The sequence below is a fragment of the Acanthochromis polyacanthus genome, chromosome 13 (genome assembly GCF_021347895.1).
Source record: "Acanthochromis polyacanthus isolate Apoly-LR-REF ecotype Palm Island chromosome 13, KAUST_Apoly_ChrSc, whole genome shotgun sequence".
Lineage (NCBI taxonomy): Eukaryota > Metazoa > Chordata > Actinopteri > Pomacentridae > Acanthochromis > Acanthochromis polyacanthus.
The window spans coordinates 32,742,338-32,766,224 of NC_067125.1; the positions used below are offsets into that span (position 1 = coordinate 32,742,338).

Sequence of the window (23,887 nt, forward strand, 5' to 3'; positions counted from 1 at the left end):
CCTACCACACTGAAGTAAGGTAGCTAAGCCGAGGTGCTGTGCTAAAGCGCTTCTTCGATCTTCATGGGACATCACCAAAAAAGGTAAACCTGTTGTGGAATTACAAAGCCCACAACAGCTGCGGTATGAAGGTAAATTTGTTTCTTTATTCTTCAATCGGAAAAAAAGTTGCTCCAATCGCAAAACATGTTTTCAATCAGAAAAAACTTCACTTCAATAAAAAAAAAAAAAATTTTCAATCAAAGAAAAAACTTGTTCAAACGCAAAAAAATATTTGAGACCCAAAAAATTGCATATAAACATGTTTTTTCTTTGATAGATTTTTTTTTGTTGAAAATACATTTTTGGATTTGAGCCATATTATGGGTAGGACATTTGTTTCTTTATTACTCAATGAAAACAAAAGCAGCCCCAACCTCAAAAAATATTTTCAATAAAAAAAAGGTCACTTCAATAATAATAATAATAAAAAATTCAATCAAAGAAAAAAACGTTTTCCCAATAGAAAAAAATATTTGAGACTAATAAACAAATGCATTCGAACACGTTTTTTCTTTGATTGAAATTTTTTCATTATTTAATTCAGTTTTTATTTGACTGAAAATATATTTTCTGATTGAAGTCATATTTTTGAATTTGAGCCATAAAATGAGTAGGACGTTTGTTTCTTTATTACTCAATCACAAAAGATATAACTTCAATAAAAAAAATTTTTATTTTCAATCAAAGCAAAAAAAAAAGTGTTCGGAGTGTTTCGACTTTGTTTTGGCATTCAAACACCTTTTTTCCCGATCGAAGTGAAAAAAGTTTTGAAGCCTGTTTTTTGCGATTGAATCATTTTAACACAAACATCCCACGGTGGGCGGATGCTTCTCCATTGGTCGGGCATGTTTGAGTGACAGGTGTCCACGCCAATGACGAATCTCTCTCCAGAAGACGCTAGAAGCTAGCTACTTGTGTGCGGGGAAGTCAGTCTTTTCTATAGACGTATGTTTGTGCGGCTGACCTGACACTGCATCTGTGGTTGCAGGCACAGGCAACTACTTATTCTACCACCAGCTGCAGCTGCATTGTAGTATCCACGATACTGAATTTACTGTGAGTACAATGCCCTCAGCACACTTCATATTATAGGCTATATAAACACTGTTAAACACGTTGTATTAACCCGTTGCGCTTCAGTGTCCCGTCCGCGGTTCACTTTGAGATCTGCATAAGCAATTTGCTAAATGTCTGAAACTGCAAACGCGATTATACAAACACTATACACCGACAGAAAGCTTAGATTCTCATGAATCCGCCGGTATAAACCATATAACGTGCTGGTCTGGGCGTTGCGCGTAATACATTAATGTTAACACCGGCGCTGAGCAGCCAGGCTGAGAGACGTCCACTGCAAATACATGCTATTATTCAGATTTTGACTTTCTACATCTCCAAATCCTTAGGCGGTGACAAAGATCTCTCACTGTGGCCTTGTCAGGGGTCATCCCAGCTACCACCATGTACAATATCACCTTATTTTACTGTAGAATTTTAGAGAAAATTAATGTCAAAGTATGCTGCAATTTCACTCGTCTATGTCTATAATTACTGATTTTGACTGTGCATATCTGGAAATCCTGAGGCGGTGACAAAGATCTGTCACTGTGGCCTTGTCAGGGGTCATCCTGGCTACCACCATGTACAATATCACCTGATTTTACTGTAAAATTTTAGAGAAAATTAATGTCAAAGTATGCTGGAATTTCAGTTGTGTTGATGCATAATGGCTGATACTCAATTCAATTCAGTTCAATTTAATTTTATTTATATAGCACCAATTACAATTAAAATGTTTCAAGACACTTTACAAACCTATATGGCCGGAAACCCCAGAGCAAGCCCTCAGACGACAGCACTGGCTGCAAAAATGTTGTGCACGTTTGGGACGACCTATCTTTGTGAGCAAATTTTCTCAGTAATGAACATTAATAAAACAAAACTGTGCACAAAGCTCACACATAAGCACTTAACTGACATGCTGAAGTTGGCTGCTGCTCAGGACACGATGCCTGATACTGATGCACTTGTGCGGGCTAAAAGATGTCAAGTTTCAGGAGCAAATACGAAGCAAGAATAAATCCTGTAAAATGCTGCTTTAAACATTGCTGCCCTTGGGAAAAAAACAGTTGCTAAATGAAAACTTGCTGCAGTAAATACTGTGAAATTCAGTGTTGGTCATCAGATTCACTACAAAAGTGTTTGGTTGAGTGGAATATTATTTCTAATGGATGCATCCATGTTATGTATGTAGTTTTTATGTATATTTTACATATACATTTTACAACTTTACTTTCTTAACTGTCTGTATAAAATAGCTGCTACTTAAGATTTAAAGGTGTGCAGAGTTAATTTAGGTGTTCACAATTACTTTCCAGATGGGAAAAACGGACTTCAAAAGATTTCTATATCTTGATAAGTTTGATTTTTTTTTAATTTCCAGGACTATGTTTTTAAAGTTACACATACCTATGACTAAATATGTTGTGCCATTGTACAATCACTATGATCAGTTGTAATGCACAATGCACACAAATAAATGTTAAACTGAGTCATAGTGTTGTTGAAATTGCACTTACTTTAATCTCTGGTTGTTTCTAATATAATTTTTAAAAGGACAATTCATTACATATAAAGATTTTTCGAATATACTTGTTCTCCTTTGCACTAAAACGTCAGAAAAACTTGGACTTATTGTTACTTCTGGGTAATTATGCTATAAGTTTACTGGTCCGGCCCCTTTGAGATCAAATTAGGCCGTATGCGGCTCCCGGACCAAAATGAGTTTGACACCCCTGCTCTAGAATGTGTAGATCTATGAATTCTTCTGAACTCAACCCTGTATCCCTCGCTGCTGTTCGTGGACACCAGCTCATCTCCCCCACTGCTCAAACAGTGTAAAAGTGCTCCATGCTACACGATCGCACATTAGACTGCAGTAATTCAGTCCTATGTATTCAAACCAGAAACTGATTCTGAAGAATAATGATACAGAAAGCATCAGCAGCGGCTGTGTGTTACGACTTCGACTGTTTAAAACATGTGATTTAAGAAGCCGAGTCTTGTTAAGGTGTTACAGTGCATAAGGAGTTAAAAGGAAGGCCAGTATGTTCTGCATCTTTTTTTTTAATTTACTGAAGAAACCAAGACTCAGTCGCACCCCTTCATTCTATCACAGATGGTGATCATCTGATTGATTACAGTAAATCCAAAAATAATTACTTGGACTATTCTTTGGCATCTATTCATAAGAAAAGATTTACACCTCAATTAATTAGTACTCTGTGAGGGTGTAATTTGCAGTCAACAAAAGAAGAGTTATTTGTCGCTGTAATTGTTCTTTCTATTCATACTGGCTGCAAATAGATCCCCTCCAATCTCCATTCTGATGGCAGGGTTTGGGGACAGCGGTTAAAAAATGAGGTAACATGACAGTATGACAGTAGTTGTTTACCAGTAGTTGTTTTTTTTCTGAGTTGCAGTGAAGGTATGGTAGCATACATAGGGATTTTTTTTTCCTCAAAAGAGTGTAACTTTGAAAAACACCCACTTTCTTCATCTAACTCCTCTAAGCCCCATATTAGCCTCAGCTGGAATGAGAACTGTGGTTTTTGTTTCTGGATTGGGAAGGGATCTCTTTATGGATGGTATAGACAGGAGGAATCACAGCAAGCAGTAATATGAATATTGTTTCAAGACATAGAAATGTGAAACTTTCCTAAATACTAAAGCTGACTTTCTGATAATACACACTGAAACTTGATGTTGTAGCTGTAATTATTCCACAAAAGCACTAAAATGTAGTTTTAAGTGTCATGCCAATAAACAGGTATGTGTTTACATGTTGCCAGTGTGAGATTAAAAAGCATTCTCAGTCCTTTTTTTTTTCTATTCTGGAACTGAGAATTTTCACTTCCCGTAAGCATGCAAACAGATCGAAACATTTGTGCTTTTTCCGTCGGTGTGACAGCTTGCCTTTGCCTGTGGTGCTTCTCTGCATAAATCTAATGCTGCATTAGTCTGGTGGTTTACATACATATTCATGGCTCTACAGTAAAGTAGCTCATTGAAGCGTGTGTTGATGGTGCTCATGCAGAATTTAAGACACTGTCATTTTGTTCTGGGCAGAACTGCAAGCTGCCACGTAGAGACCTACTTCACATTACTGCTGATGACACCAACAACATTTATACCAGCCTAATCACAGTGTGCTCAGCCAAAACTCCTTTCAAAGAAGTGCTTAACACCAGCAGCACATGTCAGAGAAAAAAAAATGTTTTCTGTTGCCTGCTCGTTAAATTATAATGCTTGCACGTACATTTTAATTAACATTGATGTTTTTGTTTGTTTCCTGGTCATTTTGTACACTTCCAGTAAAATGCTGCTCCCTACATGTAGGACACAGCTGTGAAGGATGTGAAAAGGGCTGTAATTGTATGCTGGTATGTCCATTCCATAAATAACATTTTCTTTTAAAGTAACTCTCTCTGACTGTGTTGATCAATCAGAATTATCTCATATGATTTGACTTGTGTGCTGTGCTGCGATTTCACAACGTCCATATGTTAGTTCTTATTTTAGCTGCAATGATTTACAGTACAGAGAAAGCAAAGGGACAGGAGAGGGAAGAAAAAGGAGAAAATCTGCCTCCTCCTCCTTTTGAAAGGAGAGAGCAGTGGGGAAAGGAAGGAGGAGGAATGAGGGAGAAGGGGGAGGGTAAACACACCCAGACAGAGCCATGTCTGACATCCTCGCACACTGAAAGAAGGAAGGACTGATACAAAGCCAGCACGACCAAGCAGAAGAGAAAGAGGGAGGGAGGGGATACATGCGAGAAAAGCCGGGCAGAGACAAAAAGGGTGAAAAAGATGCACAAGAGCTGCATCAGTTCTTGTCCGCAAGGAACAAAAAACATTGTGTTCGTGAATGGGAGCTGGTGAGCTCAACCACAAGGCGAGTGCAATGAGAAACCAGGCAGACTCCAGTCGCTGGTGTTGCTGAGCACCAATCCTCTCTCCCTCTTGCCTCTCTCCCTGTCTCTCTCTGCCAGCTCGGACTGAGCCTCGGTATGATTTAGAGGGAAGGGTTTGGGGCTTTTCATTAGGATTTGGAGCTTAATGTTTTAGGAATATGCTGCTGGAGAAGATTTGAACGTGCTGTTATTTCTGATTGAACACAGTGTGCGACGTGGAGACTCCTCTGGCTGCTGCTTTCAGGGCTGCTCCCCTCCCTGCTACCTCTGGCTGTGTTTGGGCTATGGTCCTGACTGAGAAGCAGGGCATCACCCAGATGCGGGGCGCCAACTGTATGGGAGGTTAAGCCTGTAAACACCAGCATGGGAGCCAAACAGATGAAATGGTAAGAGCTGTTTTTTTTTTTTTAAAGCATTTTGTCAATCTATGCTGCTATTTTTGTCGACAATGCACACTCACATCAGTGGCAGATACATACCACACATTAGGCCTGCGTTCAGAACACTTTACATCATCTTATTCCCTTGATCAGCTTGTGTATCTCAGTTTTAGTCTTAGAGATGCATTTCATCCCTAACAATGTGACTCAACGTGAAGCCCAAACTGAGCAGGCTATTGTTCGGTGTTTACAGTGCAGTAGGTGTGGGTGTGTCCCTGTGTGTGTCTGTGTGAGCTGAGCTGCTATTGCCTAGCAACCGCTATCTTACTGCCATTACTGGTGCTCCCATTTCATGATTCAGACAATAACTATCAATTTTAAGTGATATTAGGATAAAAATTGTTTTCTTTCTCCTTCTGTTTAATAGAACAACATTTTAAGTATGAAAAGATTTTAAATAGTCACATTGTTTACATGGATTTTGACCCATATTTGCCAATCAAGCCAACTATAAGCTACTACATTCAACCAATTCACCTCGACATATGAGTCTACCAACTTGTTAATGTGTAAACTTTCCATGCTGATCCCTGATGTTGGAAGAAGTACTCAGATACTAAGTAAAAATACTTCAAGAATGTAAAATATACTCCACTATAAGTGAACATCCTGCGTAAAAGCTTGAGTACTTATAATTACACAGCATGGCCCCTGTGATTGATATACTATTAAATATGGCATTATTGTATTTTTAGTAAGCTGCATTTTACTGCAGCATATGACTGAGGTGAAACTAGTTTTGATTACTTAATATATTGTGGTGGTTGTTATGGTGTCGGGGCTCCTCCACTGGGTCACAAGACAAACCTCAGTGATCATGAGGTGATAAATGTGAAGAAAACACTAGAAAAAAACAAAGTTATGCAACATAGCTTTAACTTTTTTCTGCTCTCTTCAAATGGTGGCTTTTTATGTGATATCAAGTCATTTTTTTGTCCTTTAATAAGGAATCACAAGCCAAAAAGTTGGGGAAGTGCTGGTTTAGTCTGTGACAGCACATTTTATTTATAACAATGTGAGATGTTGTTTGAAGTGAAATATTTATTTTAACAGCAACCACGACTTTCAAGCAAATTTACAGGAATAGTAGGTAAAAGATTGTAGTGAAGTAGCCATGTAAAGAACCGAAAACTGTAAATACTCAAGTACCCCAACATACACCAAATTCACTCAGTAACTTTCCACCACTGTTGGTCAGATGATGTTAATCTGTTGCACTGTGGCTCATCTTTTGCAAATCCCAGTGCTTAATCTTTGGCTTAACCCATATGTTCCAAATCTATGTGTCAGTGTATGTGTTCTCTTGGTGCAACAGATCGGCAGTGAGCATCGAAAATATCTTTGTCAGACTTTATTGAGCGGCTATCTGAGACAATGATAGAGGGTTTCCTGATAATGTCATCAGCTGCAGTGACAAGATTAGTGGGAGGCAGCTTCCTTGATCCCCCGTGGAAAAACACTTAAGGATAATTACAGTGGTATCCGATAAGACGCTCTGTTCATGTTTTTTTGTGACCCAGTGCAGTGACTCTTTCTGAGAGGCTGTTAGGACCAAACTATCAGCTGTTTCTCAGTATGGTGAATGTGCTCAATTTTCCCAATTTCAAAGTGTTTCTTTCTCTATATTGTCTTTACTCATGCGAGCGGCATGCTAGCAAGTGAGGCTGCAACTAAAGATTATTGTCCATGTTGTATCTCTGTTATTTTCTCGATTAATCAATTAGCTGTTTGCTCTACAAAGCGTCAGATAACGGTGAAAAATCTGGTCAATGTTTCCCAAAGTCCAACATGATGTCCACAGCACAAACATATTCAGTTTACTGTCATAAAGGTAGAAAGAAAGCAGGACATATTCTCTTTTTTGAAGCTGAAATCAGGGAATTTGGACAATTTTGTCACCCAGTTATTCAAACTGACTAATTTATTATCAAAATAATTAACGATTAATTCAATAGATGACATCTACTAGCAACAGGAGAGTCAGTTAACTAGTTTTGTCTGCACAGAAAATATTTCAGATGTGCTACAGATCTGCATGGTGCCCACACTATCAACTCTCATGTCTGGTGATCCTCTGACCTTTGTTGTGTTGCCTCCAAAAGGTTAATGTTGAATAACTATTAGATGGTTTCCCATGAAATTTGGTACATTCACATCTCAGGCTGAATTATAGCATCACTGGTGAGCTTTTGACTTTTCATTTAGCTCATCAGGACAAAACTTTAATTTGTCTGATGCTTTTGTTTATGACTCATTCACTTGAAAACATTACACATCAGCCTCAATTGAACTTCTGTTCATTTTCTCCCCACAAATGTTAGCATGCAAGCTTACTAAACTAAAATGAATAATGAAGATGGTTACGTGCTGCACCTTAACGTCAGCATGTTAGAACTGAGATTGTCATGTTTTAGCGTATATCATGCAGCACATCTAGCATATATCTAGCTTTTACCTTGTAATTTTTAGCGTATATCCTGCAGCACATTTAGCACATATCTAGCTTTTACCTTGTCGTTTTTAGCGTATATCATGCAGCACATCTAGCATATATCTAGATTTTACCTTGTCATTTTTAGCGTATATCATGCAGCACATTTAGCATATATCTAGCTTTTACCTTGTCATTTTTAGCGTATATCATGCAGCACATTTAGCACATATCTAGCTTTTACCTTGTCATTTTTAGCGTATATCATGCAGCACATTTAGCACATATCGAGCTTTTACCTTGTCATTTTTAACGTATATCATGCAGCACATTTAGCATATATCGAGCTTTTACCTTGTCATTTTTAGCGTATATCATGCAGCACATTTAGCATATATTTAACTTTTACCTTGTAATTTTTAGCGTATATCATGCAGCACATTTAGCATATATCTAACTTTTACCTTGTCATTTTTAGCGTATATCATGCAGCACATCTAGCATATATCTAGCTTTTACCTTGTAATTTTTAGCGTATATCATGCAGCACATTTAGCATATATCTAGCTTTTACCTTGTCATTTTTAGCGTATATCATGCAGCACATTTAGCATATATCGAGCTTTTACCTTGTCATTTTTAGCGTATATTGTGCAGCGCATCTAGCATATATCTAACTTTTACCTTGTCATTTTTAGCGTATATCATGCAGCACATTTAGCATATATCGAGCTTTTACCTTGTCATTTTTAGCGTATATCATGCAGCACATTTAGCATATATCGAGCTTTTACCTTGTCATTTTTAGCGTATATCATGCAGCACATTTAGCATATATTTAACTTTTACCTTGTAATTTTTAGCGTATATCATGCAGCACATTTAGCATATATCTAACTTTTACCTTGTCATTTTTAGCGTATATCATGCAGCACATCTAGCATATATCTAGCTTTTACCTTGTAATTTTTAGCGTATATCGTGCAGCGCATCTAGCATATATCTAGCTTTTACCTTGTCATTTTTAGCGTATATCATGCAGCACATTTAGCATATATCGAGCTTTTACCTTGTAATTTTTAGCGTATATCGTGCAGCGCATCTAGCATATATCTAACTTTTACCTTGTCATTTTTAGCGTATATCATGCAGCACATTTAGCATATATCGAGCTTTTACCTTGTAATTTTTAGCGTATATCATGCAGCACATTTAGCATATATCGAGCTTTTACCTTGTCATTTTTAGCGTATATCATGCAGCACATTTAGCATATATTTAACTTTTACCTTGTAATTTTTAGCGTATATCATGCAGCACATTTAGCATATATCTAACTTTTACCTTGTCATTTTTAGCGTATATCATGCAGCACATCTAGCATATATCTAGCTTTTACCTTGTAATTTTTAGCGTATATCGTGCAGCGCATCTAGCATATATCTAGCTTTTACCTTGTCATTTTTAGCGTATATCATGCAGCACATTTAGCATATATCGAGCTTTTACCTTGTAATTTTTAGCGTATATCGTGCAGCGCATCTAGCATATATCTAACTTTTACCTTGTCATTTTTAGCGTATATCATGCAGCACATTTAGCATATATCGAGCTTTTACCTTGTCATTTTTAGCGTATATCATGCAGCACATTTAGCATATATCGAGCTTTTACCTTGTCATTTTTAGCGTATATCATGCAGCGCATCTAGCATATATCTAACTTTTACCTTGTCATTTTTAGCGTATATCATGCAGCACATTTAGCATATATCGAGCTTTTACCTTGTCATTTTTAGCGTATATCGTGCAGCGCATCTAGCATATATCTAACTTTTACCTTGTCATTTTTAGCGTATATCATGCAGCACATTTAGCATATATCGAGCTTTTACCTTGTCATTTTTAGCGTATATCATGCAGCACATTTAGCATATATCGAGCTTTTACCTTGTCATTTTTAGCGTATATCATGCAGCACATTTAGCATATATTTAACTTTTACCTTGTAATTTTTAGCGTATATCATGCAGCACATTTAGCATATATCTAACTTTTACCTTGTCATTTTTAGCGTATATCATGCAGCACATCTAGCATATATCTAGCTTTTACCTTGTAATTTTTAGCGTATATCGTGCAGCGCATCTAGCATATATCTAGCTTTTACCTTGTCATTTTTAGCGTATATCATGCAGCACATTTAGCATATATCGAGCTTTTACCTTGTAATTTTTAGCGTATATCGTGCAGCGCATCTAGCATATATCTAACTTTTACCTTGTCATTTTTAGCGTATATCATGCAGCACATTTAGCATATATCGAGCTTTTACCTTGTAATTTTTAGCGTATATCATGCAGCACATTTAGCATATATCGAGCTTTTACCTTGTCATTTTTAGCGTATATCATGCAGCACATTTAGCATATATTTAACTTTTACCTTGTAATTTTTAGCGTATATCATGCAGCACATTTAGCATATATCTAACTTTTACCTTGTCATTTTTAGCGTATATCATGCAGCACATCTAGCATATATCTAGCTTTTACCTTGTAATTTTTAGCGTATATCGTGCAGCGCATCTAGCATATATCTAGCTTTTACCTTGTCATTTTTAGCGTATATCATGCAGCACATTTAGCATATATCGAGCTTTTACCTTGTAATTTTTAGCGTATATCGTGCAGCGCATCTAGCATATATCTAACTTTTACCTTGTCATTTTTAGCGTATATCATGCAGCACATTTAGCATATATCGAGCTTTTACCTTGTCATTTTTAGCGTATATCATGCAGCACATTTAGCATATATCGAGCTTTTACCTTGTCATTTTTAGCGTATATCGTGCAGCGCATCTAGCATATATCTAACTTTTACCTTGTCATTTTTAGCGTATATCATGCAGCACATTTAGCATATATCGAGCTTTTACCTTGTCATTTTTAGCGTATATCGTGCAGCGCATCTAGCATATATCTAACTTTTACCTTGTCATTTTTAGCGTATATCATGCAGCACATTTAGCATATATCTAGCTTTTACTTTAACATTTCTACATCTGCATTGCTATAGATTGTTTTAAGCTTTTTAGTTTAGCAGATGAAAAACAGAACATTCTTATAAGTTGTCACATGAATATGTGCACAGTTGGTCCATACAGAGGCAGTGTGAACACCAAAGGAACAATGATACATGTGTTTACTGTCTGTTGTGATTTTAGCTTGTGCTGAGTAATGCTATTAGATAAGCAGAAAATCTCACTGACTACAATACAAGTCTTCCTCCATATGTATGGGAAGAACAAGTTCAACAGCAATGCAATCCCTCAGGACATACTTTGGGTCTAAACACAGTTTTATCCCACCGTTAAGTCCACAGTTATTTTTCCTTCTTAGTTGTTTAGCCTCAGGAGCAAGATGATGAATCGTGATGCTTTTCCATGGCTTGCTAGCATGGAGTTTAGATCTGTTTCTGCAATCACAGGCTTGTTTTCACACGCAGACATAGGGGGGTGGGAAGAAGGAATCCTCTGTTCAGGGACCGTGCATAATGCCATAGGTCGCAGGTCACAGTAGCTCCATCCTATTTCTACAAACACAGCAGAATGAAGATGACAGCTGGCCTAAACCTCAGGCTGCTGCAGAAACTCTCAGAAAGCACAAAACCTATATTCATCATCAAAGCAGCAAGAAAACCAGCGATTCAGAAACCATGCAAACATTATGTTTTGAAATTGTGGCTGAAGGGGGAGAAAAATATGCAAAGAATTTCCTGTGGGAAATGACAGAGTTGTGTGCATTCCTGCTCCCAGTGCGTTTTTTGAACAGGTTTCAAACCTGTTTAGTCCTGTTTTGTTCGTAATTCTTTTATTCACAAAATACTCTGCCATATTTTATACTCCTATGGGCATAATGTGTTAAAAAACGGATTTGGGTTAAAATATTTCACCCAGATGGGATTAATTGACATTTTTACGCTCCTTCGGGAGTGTATATCTCCATATTATGTTGCTAGGTTTATTTATTGCCGTTCATTTGGCAGGATACAAACACATTCATTCCTTCCTGTGCCCACCATCTGTTTCAGTCTCAGCTCAGCCAGCCCCGCTCACTCCCCCAAAGAGGAGTATGTTATCACCCAGTCCACTGACATCCCTAAAGACGAAACAGTCCACGATCAGTCTGAGAACCAGAGGCAACCTCAGGATGAAAAATCTGAGCCGACAGAGAAGAAATCTGTCACAGGTTGGTTGGCTGCACATCAGCTGTTGTAGAGCCAGATAGGATGCAATGAAAAAATGAGCTTTATTGCCTCATCTTCCCTTTTTTCCTCCCTTCCTTTCAGAGGAGGTGTCTCTCTGTGGATTGTGTCCCTCCCTCGGGCAGGATGCGCAGGAGGAAGAAAAGTCCTGGGAGGAGCAGCTGGATGCCCACCAGGAGCAGCTGGAGAAGGAGATGCATGAGGCCAGGAGGATGGTGTTCCGCCTACAGGTAACTCCTGGTGATGACACACTATAAAACAAACTGCACAGCTACTTTGAAAACATTGACAGAAGGTATACAGACTACAGATGCCTCAGAGGAAGGTTGCAGTTAAGCATACAGCATACAGTAAGATTTGAGCTTGGTTTCAGACTTCTGGTGTCTGCCCACACCTGCAGTATTTTCAGTGTTTCGAACAGATTATATAACGGTAATAAAATGTCAAAAATAAATGTAAAAAAAAACAGAAGCGAAGTCATCGACTTGAGATAAATCAAGTTGCTACATGAAGGTACTCAGACAAGCTTACAAAGCATCTATTTGTTTACTTCAATATCAGTCTGTCTCACATTTCTGCAACATCTTTACAGGCAGACCATCTTTTGCCTCTCTTCACAGTCAGAACTAGAAAAGCACTCGGAGAGCGCATACCTCCGCCATGCCGTTTGTCTGTCTGTCCGTCTACGTGTCCGTCTGTGTGTGTGTCTGTCTGTATGTTTGTCTGTTAACAGCATAACTCAAAAAGTCATGGACGGATTTTCACCAAATTTTTACAGGATGTCCGGAAGAGCAAGAGTAAGAATCGATTAGATTTTGGAGGTGATCCGGATCACCGTCTGGATCCAGGAATTTTTTGAAGCTCTCTGTCCAATTGAGAGATGGCCGCCAAAAATTCCTGGATCCAGATGGTGATTCAGATCACTTCCAAAATCTAATCGATTCTTACTCTTGCTCTTCCGGACATCCTGTAAAAATTTGGTGAAAATCCGTCCATGACTTTTTGAGTTATGCTGTTAACAGACAAACAGACAGACAGACAGACAGACAGACAGACAGACACACACACACACACACACACACACACACACACACACACACACACACACACACACACACACACACACACACAGACGGACAGACAGACAAACAAACTCCGGTGATTACATAACCTCCTGGCGGAGGTAATAAAAATACAGTTTGTCACTTCCTGGCCAGTTGCTTCTAATACAATGTAATAAATTTTATTTGCAGAGATCTAAGTTACTGTAGGCACCTAGTAAGATACAGAATCTGCATTGTCTTGTAACGTTTTGAATATATGCAAAACATAAAGAAAGTTTGCGAATTTATTATAAGAATTGTAAAACAAATTCTATTTTATGTATAGATGCCTTACATAATTGCATATCTCAGTGTAGGCTATATAAAGATTGTCATTTCATGTTTTTTTTAATGGATTTTCTCTAGTTGCATGGTTATATTTCATATGAGAGTTGAGAATTAAGTGACATCAGCTCATAAAAATCAAGAAGAATACACTGAAATGTGTCAAAGAAGCCTGTTCCCGTTTCATCATATTCTTATATTTTTAAGGTTAGCAATTCTGTGTAAAATATTAAGCAGTAAAAAAATTAATTATTCACCATAAATTATTTCTCTTTTTTATTATTTTGTGATCCATTAATCAAACATTTTGAATGATGCTTGTGGACTGTAACTTAAAATTAGGGAATAAAAGTTAATTTGCTAATTAAAAATGAACATTTATTTGCAGGTATGGCTTCATTTTTGTATTTAGGTATATCTTGGGGTGCAGAAAGAAGACGTCTACACACCGTGCAGAGATATAAAATTAGATGTGTTTGGTGTCTTTTACAAAAATAGCCTTTCTTGCTAATTATAAACATAATACTATCACTTCTAAACATAAGTCTTAAAGTCTATGTGTACCTCTGCAGGCTTTTTCATGTGACTTTGTCCGCTGCAATGCAATATTTGATGTGCAGCTATGTATAAAAATAGAAAACTGCCATATTAACTAATACACAAGAAAATATCTGCCATGCACATTCAATTATGAGTGCTCAGTCTGTCTGCCTTCATATGTTTGCTTTTGTTCTCAGGCTTTGCTGCTCCATGGCTCCCTCCCCGAGGAAGACCAGGACGGATCCGTGAGCTTCGGAGACAACCGGGCTAACGCTGAACAGCAGCTGGTACAGTGCCCTCTCTCTGCTAACTTGAGAAAACCACACTCGCTCGCCACTCTGTGTGAAGTGTCAGCGTCAGCCCTTCTGTTGTGATGATGTTTGCAGCCATCACTGCTCTCAAGAGTGGCCAATGTAGCGCTCAAATGAATCTCTCTGATCTGCTGGCCTGCTGTCATGCAGGCCCATTGCCTCCTCATACGTTCTGACATTTTTCCATTCTCTAATTACCATGCTCATACCCTCTCCCTTTGAAGGTTCTAATCCGCAGTCGTCTGGACCAAAGCATGGAGGAAGCCCTTGATCTCAAGGTACAGTAAGTAAATGTAATTAGGTTTAATATAGATGAGCCGCCTTGCGAGCCGAGTCTCTTTTTCTAATGTTTCTCTTCATTTGTTCGGCTCTTAGAGGGAACTCCTGAGGCACAAACAGGAGACGCGCCACATTCAGGCCATCAAGGTAAACCTCTTACTCTAATTTTTGCACTTTCATTTTTGAATTAAAATGGATTAAAGGATGTAATTCAATATATTCACTGCAAAAACTCCAAGTCTTACCAAGTGTCTTATTTTTAGTCAAAATGACTCATCCCACTTGATTTAAGATAAATTCACTTAACAAGTGGCATTTCAGCAGATGGAGGGACTTGTTTTAAGACAACGCATCTTAAATATCTACAAAGTCAAACAATCTTGAGATTATCTTGTTCTAACCCTCGTGTCGTCCTGCGGGTCAAAGTGACCCGTTTTAAGGTTTAAAAATGTGGAAAATATAGATATTTTCACTGTGAAAACTTCCACATTTTCAAATTTTTTTGGGAAATTTTTGAACATTTTTTGGTGAAAAAAAGAAATGTTAAAAAAAATATTTCTTTAAGAACATTCACATAAAAATCAACCAAAATCCAGCGAAATTCGCTGGATTTTGGTTGATTTTTATGTGGATGTTCTTAAAGAAAATAGAACTTTTGCCGATACAGATGGAATCACTTTAGATATTTTTAGGATTTTTTTGGGAAGATTTTTATTCATTTTTTAAAAAATATTTACAATTTTAAATTTTCTAAATTTTTATTTCTTGCCAAACTTGGGGATTTTTTTAAAAATAAAAATTTTAAGAAATTTTCTTCCCGAAGATTTTGTAAATTTTTATAAATTTGGAGAAATTTTTACAGCATTTTTGGATTTTTTTTCAGAGAAGGAAACAACATTTTTTGGTGCCTATAAATGAAGACAACAGGAGGGTTAATTAATCTCAAATTAGGAGGTTACATAAAAAGTGAAAATCTATTTTTGAGTGAAAAACTGTTTTTTTTTAGCATGTCTGGCTTATTTTAAGACACCTAAGATTAACAATCCTGGTAAAATGTCGCTTAAAATAAGTTTTCCAGCTAATTTTAAGATTTCAATATTCTAAATATCACATCTTATTTTAAGAAATCTTACCAAGCCATTTTTCACTTGTTCACTTGTAAGGTCTTTGAAATAAGTTTTTTTTCTAGTTTTGAGAGGGGCATTTTTTTCCCAGTGTTCCACTCGTGCACTCTCCCAAACGTATGATTCTGCAGTTTAAAAAAAAAAAAAAATTATATACAATATCTCTTCTTCTTCTCTTTACAAAGAAGTAAAAGTTTAGTAGTGGGTGGATGCAATCGATGAAGCAGGTGGATGCAGTTTATCTGTATTCAGGTCTTTTCTGGACATTTCTTTGATCCCCCCCCCCCCACCTCTTCCTCATTAGGATGCTCTGCAGCAGCGCTTGGCAGTGCAGGAGGATGCTGTGCTGCAGCTAAAGCAGGAACTGCTAAGGTGCACCATGGCCAAAGATCAGCTGGAAGGGGAAAATGTGAGACAAGTGATGATTTCCGTTTGACACGATAAAATATTTGACCTGCCTGACCCGTGAATGCAGCTTTATGTGAGAGAAATACAGCACTCGTATATCACATTGATGTATCTGCTTGCAGGCAGAGCTCAAATGCAAGCTGAGCGAAAGGAACAAATTACTCAGTGAATATGAGGTATTGTCTTTTATTATGTACACGTCAGTGCGTTCTTCAGCTGCATACATGCAAATAAAGACTTATGCCATCCATCTTTCTTGTCACAATAGCAGCAGCTCGGGAGGAAGGACAGAATACTGCAGCAACAGCAACAAAAGCTTGACGAGGCTCAGCATAAAGCGCACGAAGTCGGCCTTGGACGGGTACTGAGCTTGACACGTTTCAAGTTTTTCCACAATATACTGCATGTTTGCATGGCAATCACTCACATAATACCAGTAATGACATTTATGGAGCCTTTTTTAAACACGGCTGCAAAGGAATTCACACAACATGCTTTTCCTCTTGTTAAAAAAAGGAAAAGACCACTTATGCTGAAAGTAACACCATCCTCTAAAAGAGTACTATAGAATAATAAAAAAAATGAAGTATTTCCTATACAACTCAGAACTGTAAGCTTTACACTGTAAACCATTACTCAAGGAAGAGGAAATAATGCATTTGTCAGAAGACTATTTTCTGCGGCAGATTAATACACATTTCTTGCACCAGTGAGTATTTCTTACGGCAGGATAGAATATGTGAGACTGAATCAGAATAAACTACAGGGCTACAATGTTCGGCGTAATAAAAAAACATGTCACCCAGTGCAACAGCGTGACTCTCTGATGTGTTTTTAATAGATTTTGAACAACAATTGAAGCTCTTATTCAGAGGAATAAGCTGCAGAGTGTCAGGGTTTGCTTTAACTGCACAGGGCTAGTTTTGTTTGTTCTTATTGTATTTTCTGTTAATAAGATGGCAAGAGAAGATCACCAGCTTTAGCATGCAAAAGATCAGTCTCACTCAGTTTTATTCATATGCCTATTGTTGTTTGTTTGACAGTCATTTAGGAGTGAAAATGGAGGCTACGGTAACTCGGTGGCTTCAACATCTCCTCCAGCATTCCAACACAATGCCCCAGTATGTAATCTTTTTTTATTTCTTTAATCAAAAATATCCCTTGCTGCTTATTGTGTTGATGTTTATGGCATATTGTATAGGAGCATGGGTCTCAGAGGAAAAGAAAAAAAAAGCCTAAATTGTGCAGAACTAACTCTGACATTTAAGTCAAAAGTAATAGATATCCATCAAACTTCTGAGGCATCACTTCTGAATTGAAATACAGAGCCAACATTTTAGCAGTCACTATTATTAAGTATTACTATAGAGTCAAAATGATCAGATAATAAGCATCATAAAATATGTCAAAATACTGACTCACAATGTCAAAAAATAGAATAATAATCCAAAATTATGAGACATTAAATTCTCAGGCTTAAAATTGAGAGAATTGTTTTGGACATTTTGTCATTTTGAAACGAGTCAAACTCTCCTAATTATGACTTAACCTGACTATTTTTATTCTGTCATGCTAAACTTTTGAAACTTTTGTACTGCTCTGAAATAAAAAGCAAACTGACATGTATAACTGTCAAAAAGTGTTTGTCACAGGGTGAGGAGCTGCAGCTCGTCCGCGAAGCTCTACGCAGTTTGAGGGACAGTTTTTCGGGCCACGACCCCCAACATCACACCCTGGACACCCTGGAGCAAGGCGTGGCCAGTCTCATGGACCGGTTGCACTCTTTGGACACCCAGCGCAGACAGGACAGAGGGGTACATGTTCTCCCACACAAAGAATAGCAGCATATCTTGTCACTCGATGAAGGATGACTCAACAACACATGACACTGGACTGTTTACCACAAGTAACTGCTTCTTCTTCTTCTTCTTCTAGGAGGAATTCAGATCACCAGGACGCAGAGCCAACTCGACAGACCGTGACTCCTGGCCGCCGAGCTCAAGTGAGACAAACTCAATCCTTGTTATGTTTAGGATTTGTCATCCTCCGCAACATCTCAACTCTGGCTGTTAAATCAAATTGTGCCATTCAGTTACACTGCTATGTATGGAGGGGGTATTATTGGCTGTGAGGTTAGAGCCATTTCAGACCCTGGTTGAGGGAAAAACAATATTTGCTGTGTTTGTAATTATCTCCAGAAATGGCGCACTCCCACAGCAGCCCGGGGTTGGACACCGCCGTCTCCACTAAAGTGCTCTACTTCACCGATCGCTCGCTAACTCCATTTCTGATTAACATCCCAAAAAGGTGACTTAGTTACACAGCTGCATTATTGCTTGTTCCTTCACTGTAGCATGCCTGCTTTTTTTAAGCACATTGCTGCTTAGGTTAGAGCTGAACTGAGGCATGACTGGAGTTATATTTGGACGCTTCAGTGGCTGGGCTGGTTAAATGTTTGTTCTAGAAAATGGTTGTGTGCATGTACGTGTGCATAGATTATGACTGACTGCCGTGTGCTTTACAGGCTGGGCGAGGTGACACTACGAGACTTCAAGGCTGCGGTAGACAGACAAGGCAGTTTCAGATACCACTTCAAGGCCCTTGACCCAGAGTTTGGCACAGTGAAAGAGGAGGTAGGCGTGGGAGTGAAATTATAGCCCCTGCTTCTGTTCACATCAGCTTCAGCAGGCAAATGTAAAATGGCAGTTACAGAGTAAGATATGCTAATAATAGCCAGGCCTGCTCTATACTTCAAAACACTGTGGGGTGACTTATTTCCATCCCAGAGATTTTGATGACACCGAGTAGTCATTTTCACTTTCTATCTAGAGCTTTGTATCGTACATAATAGATGCGAGTCTCTCAGATATGTAAATGCTGGATGTTGGCTGCTCAGGTGTTTCAGGATGGAGCAGTTGTGCCCGGCTGGGAGGGGAAGATTGTGGCGTGGGTGGAAGAGGACCACGGAGAGCGGAGGTAGAACCCAAAAGCCAGAAATCACCACTACAAACCTCAGTTATTCCCACTGGACCAGGAATCCACTGAAAAATACTTGTGATGCCATAAGAAAGAATAATTATAATACAATTAACTGGGACCAATGGAGCTAATTTTACCATTTCAATACAAAACCATGTTTTAAAAGTGAATGTTTCATATGAAGAATTTGACTTGACTTTTGGTTACAGCACTATTTGATGGAACGCATAGTTGACATTGTTTGCAGCTCATAAATTAATATGTGGGACGACCGTTTAATGGTCAGTGATGTGATACTTGAACCTGAATTACAAAAGAATGTTACTTTTACATCAAATAACACACTCTAAACTGTGCTCTAAAAAGCTGTAATCACTGCATAGTATGCAAACCTTAAAATAAAAGTGTTTACTGACATTTTTCACATGTTCCAGATTGCCAAAATTGTGATGTTGTTGTTCTGCATCAATTTTGATGTTTTAATAAATTATTGCATGGATTATTTTGTTGTCAATTATTCCCCCTGCATACAGTAATGACACTGCACACCAGCTCCTAGCCATTATACACCTCCACTCACACACCCACACATTAATAAACAAAATCCACAGATTGTCATTAAAGTCAATTAATTTTTTTTTTTAGGTTAAGAATTAAATTTGCTGCTGCACATCAGCCCACACGGCACAAAGGGACACTGTCGCATATTTGTTTTACAAAAACATTTTGCTGTTGGAAATGGATCAATTTACAGGCAGCTGTTTGTTACCTCGAGTTTTGAGGCAGAGGATGGGTCCCTTCACAGAATAATATGATCTCAATGCTTTTTTCCATTGCATAAAAGGAATTTTGTTTGCTTGTATTATTTACTTTGAGGTATTTTCAATGTCAGAATTTTCTCCTCGCCTCCGGGTACATTTGTTTCTCCATTAAGGCAAATGATCACAAAACATCCACTTTTAAAGTAAGCCTTCGTTTCTTCCTATTAAAGACGGCAGATGCTGTGTCTTCATTTACAGTTTTTGGAAGCTTCAGAAGCAAATAGTAAACATCCTCCACTTCCAACAAGACGTCGTCCTGCAGAGAGAAATACATTCAGCACATTTTAAGACCCACTACAGGCCAATTATGTATTTTTTAAGACATCCAGCTACATGCTCACGCGCAGGATTCTAAAGTGGTTCATTATAACTTGAAGTGAGTGTGTAACCGCTAACCTTAGACATTCTCAGCTGGCACTTTGACATGGAGCAAACCTTTGGCAGCTCCACTGTCAGCTCCATGCTGCGAGCAGCTCCTGCTGTATCCGTCTTCACCTCAAGTTGGTAGTCTGGCTTCTGTGGCTCCACAAAAGTGGTAGAGATGACTTGGATCAAATCCTTCTTTATGTGCTCTGCAGGTCTATGGATAATTTGGGCTGCTGAGTCCTCGTCTTGTTCCTTTGCTCGCAGAGTGAAGAATTGCTGCAGGAGGGCAGCTGGTGTCTGACCGGCTATGAAAAGGAGGAGTAGGGATTATTAGAAACTGGAGAAAGGTGAAAGATAATTTACCTTCAGGAGGAAAGGAACATAGCTCCAATATAAAATGTTTGTGGCAGCTAATCGTGGTAAAATACTTCTTGTTTTACCTGTGTCTGGTTGTTTGGAGGAATTGGACCACTTCTGAAACCCAAGACGGCGGTGCAGCTCATCTGGGCTACTTTTTGGGCTCCAGTTTATGACACTGTATTGCTGAGATAACCTCATCCCATGCTGCTGCTGAGCAAAGCTTAGGGCCAGCATATAAAGCTGGTTCATGTGAGTTTGCTCTTCCGTGGTTTCCTGCAGCACTGCAGGATTGAAAGCCACATCCAACACAGCAAACCAGCCTGTAGAGGAAAAACTATCAGTATTCTTGTTTTTATCATGTAACAGAAAGGCTAGTTCTGCAGTGTGTGATGCATCTGACCTTCATTTGTGCCTGTTTCCAGTTTTCCTGCACACACAGGTAAAGGCCTGCTGGGATCCTGAGATGCAGGCACACGCTTCCAGCTGCATATGTTAATGTACATCCAGCCTTTCTTTGGTTCCTGTTAAGGACACAGATGCACTGTCAGAATATCTGTAACAACCCAACCTTTTTTCAAAGGTATAGATGGACACAGATCTGAAAGCTTTGCAGAGTGTAGTAAAAGTCTGGTGCTATGTGTGAAAGAATAAACAGAGCTTAAACAGTCTTTCAACCAAAGCTTAATTTGCGACAGTTTTACTAATCAATCCATTATTTAAGTACATTTATGGGCAAAATACACAAGGTTCAGCCTCAAAATAGAACATATTTTCTTCTCCTTATACTGGACTGACTATATCTGGGTTTTAAAATGCTGACTGGATAAAATAAGGAACATAAAGACAAGGATTTGGTCATATTTTGTCATGTATATAATTTTATCAGCAGTTACAAAACTCGTAAATGTTATATTTAAATGGGGTCACAATATTTTAATGACCTACCAGATTAATTTCATAAATAGAACTGAGTAGTTCATATATCATAGTTATCAATATGTGTCTCTGTGTTTGGTTGTTCTTTTGTTTTATTTTTTTTTCTGTATAGCATTCAAAACAAAAACTTTACTGGGAAAATTTTTTGGTAAATACATTCTGTACTAAAGCTTGCAGCGTGGGACTTTTGTCTCCACCTTCTGGCAGTGAACATAATTATATAAACAAGTGTAAGCCTCTGCATGTTGAGTCTCTGTTTATCTGAAGCATTAAAAAACTATTTTTGGGCTCCCTCTAGGTTTACTCCTACTCAGAGTTGCTGTAGTCTACTAGTGCTTTAGTAATCTCTGTAACTCTATTGTTTCCTCCACACACACACACACATATATGTATATATGTATATATATATATATGTGTGTGTGTGTGTGTGTGTGTGTGTGTGTGTGTGTGTGTGTGTAACTACGGTAACAGTGCATAATAGTGTATCACTCAGCCCTCACCTGTTAATATGCTGACTGTCCTAACTAGTAACTACAGTACTGTAATGTACAGTATAATAACAAAAACTTTAGACCCAGTCAAACAGTTTGACTCACTTTTGTGTATTTAGCACATTTTAAACAACGCTGAAGCTCTTAAGCCACAGTATATCAGACTTTGCTTTAGTTACACAGATCCAGTTTTTCATTGCATTTTTAATTAATATGTTTTGAGATGTTAAATAAAAACTATTAGATACAAAGTCAAAATTCTGAGATTCCACATGAAAATTAAGAGGTATTAGGCTGAGACTAGAACCAAGTCAACATATTAACAGTAGAAAGTAAAAATGATCAGATAAGTTAGCATTATCAGTCAACAAAACAAAATAACTTAAATTTAAGCGACATTAAGCCAAAGTTCTGATTACTAACTTAGAAATGTGAGAACATCTCCAGCATTCCAACATAATGCATCAGTTTGCACCCTTTTTAATATAATTATTTAGTACTGTCCATTACTGTTCATTGTGGTCATTTAAATTGCTTAGAATATGGAAGTATGTGTTTGGTATAAAAAGAATAAAGTCAGAATCATGGGAAAGCAATTTAGAATTTTGAGATAGTAAGTCAAAACTATTAGACACAGTTAAAAGTCTTTGGTACTACATCAAAATAGAAGGTTAAAATTAAAACAATAAACTAACCTATCAATAATATCAGTTAAACATAAAGCAAGCATTGTAGAATAAGTAAACACATTGACTTTAAACCGAAAATAAGAATAATAACTCCAAATCATGAGGTAAATATAGCATATAAATTTAGCATGTAAATAAATGTCTATGGTTGCTTCTTTGTTCTGCTCTGGAAACCAATCATTGCTGGATGACGGAAAACGCATCACTGGCGGTGCGTCATCGCGGGAACGTCACCTGAGATTTCAAATTCAGGTGTGCTGCAAAATAGGCAGACTTACCTGCAGCTGATGGCCGTCAATTGTTTGAAGAGACGTAACTTTAAATTTAAAATAACGTTGTTGTCAAGATGGCTGAACTTAAGTGAGTCACAGAATATGGTGGACAACAACACCTGTTTGAACCTGTAGGCCCCGCATAACAAAACGGAGCTATTCAATCAGACACACCTGTGTCTTCCCTGCTGAAACGCTAAATGTGTGTGGTGACAATTCGCTCATCATAGCTAAAGTCAAGTTAACTAGTAGTTAGCAGTTTTTAAGTCGCTGCCACCGACGTAACTCACTAGTATTTCGGTGCACAGACATGAGTGGAGTTCAGGCGGTGAGCTGAACTCTGCTCCTTTCTTCATCTGTTTCTCTATGAACCTGCGGTAAGCAGCAGGGTCATTTTCAGAGAGATCATCCAGCATGGACCAGTACTGGTTGGCCCGCTGTAGAACATCCTCTGTGCTGCCAGCGGAGGACATATTCAGGTAACTGCCTTACTTACAATGCTAATTAGCTGCTACCGTTAACTAGTTAGGTGTTTGCTAAGAAAATAACAAGAGAAACGCCGACGTTTGAGCGTTAAAGTCAGAAACCCAGCTTCTCTGTAGTGTTAAAAAATACTCTCGATGTCACAATGTCGCAAAAAACACTGAGCAATAGTCCATGAATACAGCAAGCTAGTTCATTTCTGTCTAACTAATGTAACAACTAACGCTAACTTAGATAATGTTGTCAGTTGCTATGGAAGCTGTTTGAAACGTCACACAGATGCCCCCA

General features: G+C 38.1%; 2 protein-coding genes across 4 annotated transcripts; one reads left to right on the forward strand and one right to left on the reverse strand.

Moving 5' to 3' along the window:
• The first annotated feature begins 4,718 nt into the window (after nucleotides 1-4,718).
• dixdc1a (DIX domain containing 1a) lies at nucleotides 4,719-19,680 on the forward strand. Of its 3 annotated transcripts, none has more exons than XM_022211384.2 (16): nucleotides 4,719-5,108; nucleotides 5,222-5,400; nucleotides 11,979-12,136; nucleotides 12,237-12,382; nucleotides 14,278-14,367; nucleotides 14,616-14,669; nucleotides 14,767-14,817; nucleotides 16,099-16,203; nucleotides 16,325-16,378; nucleotides 16,471-16,563; nucleotides 17,246-17,323; nucleotides 17,855-18,016; nucleotides 18,138-18,204; nucleotides 18,401-18,509; nucleotides 18,727-18,835; nucleotides 19,099-19,680. In XM_022211384.2, exons 2-16 carry the CDS (start codon nucleotides 5,378-5,380, stop codon nucleotides 19,180-19,182), a joined length of 1,383 nt encoding a protein of 460 aa, XP_022067076.2. In that variant the 5' UTR covers nucleotides 4,719-5,108; nucleotides 5,222-5,377; the 3' UTR covers nucleotides 19,183-19,680. The 3 variants fall into 3 exon arrangements, with proteins under 3 accessions (XP_022067076.2, XP_022067068.2, XP_022067060.2); XM_022211376.2 differs by having other exon boundaries at nucleotides 16,474-16,563; nucleotides 17,843-18,016; XM_022211368.2 differs by having other exon boundaries at nucleotides 4,720-5,108; nucleotides 17,843-18,016.
• A 119-nt stretch (nucleotides 19,681-19,799) lies between these two features.
• On the reverse strand, nucleotides 19,800-23,830 carry pih1d2 (PIH1 domain containing 2). The gene is made up of 5 exons (XM_022211395.2): nucleotides 23,407-23,830; nucleotides 21,129-21,249; nucleotides 20,809-21,048; nucleotides 20,399-20,673; nucleotides 19,800-20,258 (listed from the first exon to the last, which is right to left on the reverse strand). The coding sequence occupies exons 1-5, from the start codon at nucleotides 23,587-23,589 to the stop codon at nucleotides 20,124-20,126; spliced, it is 954 nt and encodes a 317-aa protein (XP_022067087.1). The 5' UTR covers nucleotides 23,590-23,830; the 3' UTR covers nucleotides 19,800-20,123.
• Between the last annotated feature and the right edge of the window lie 57 nt (nucleotides 23,831-23,887).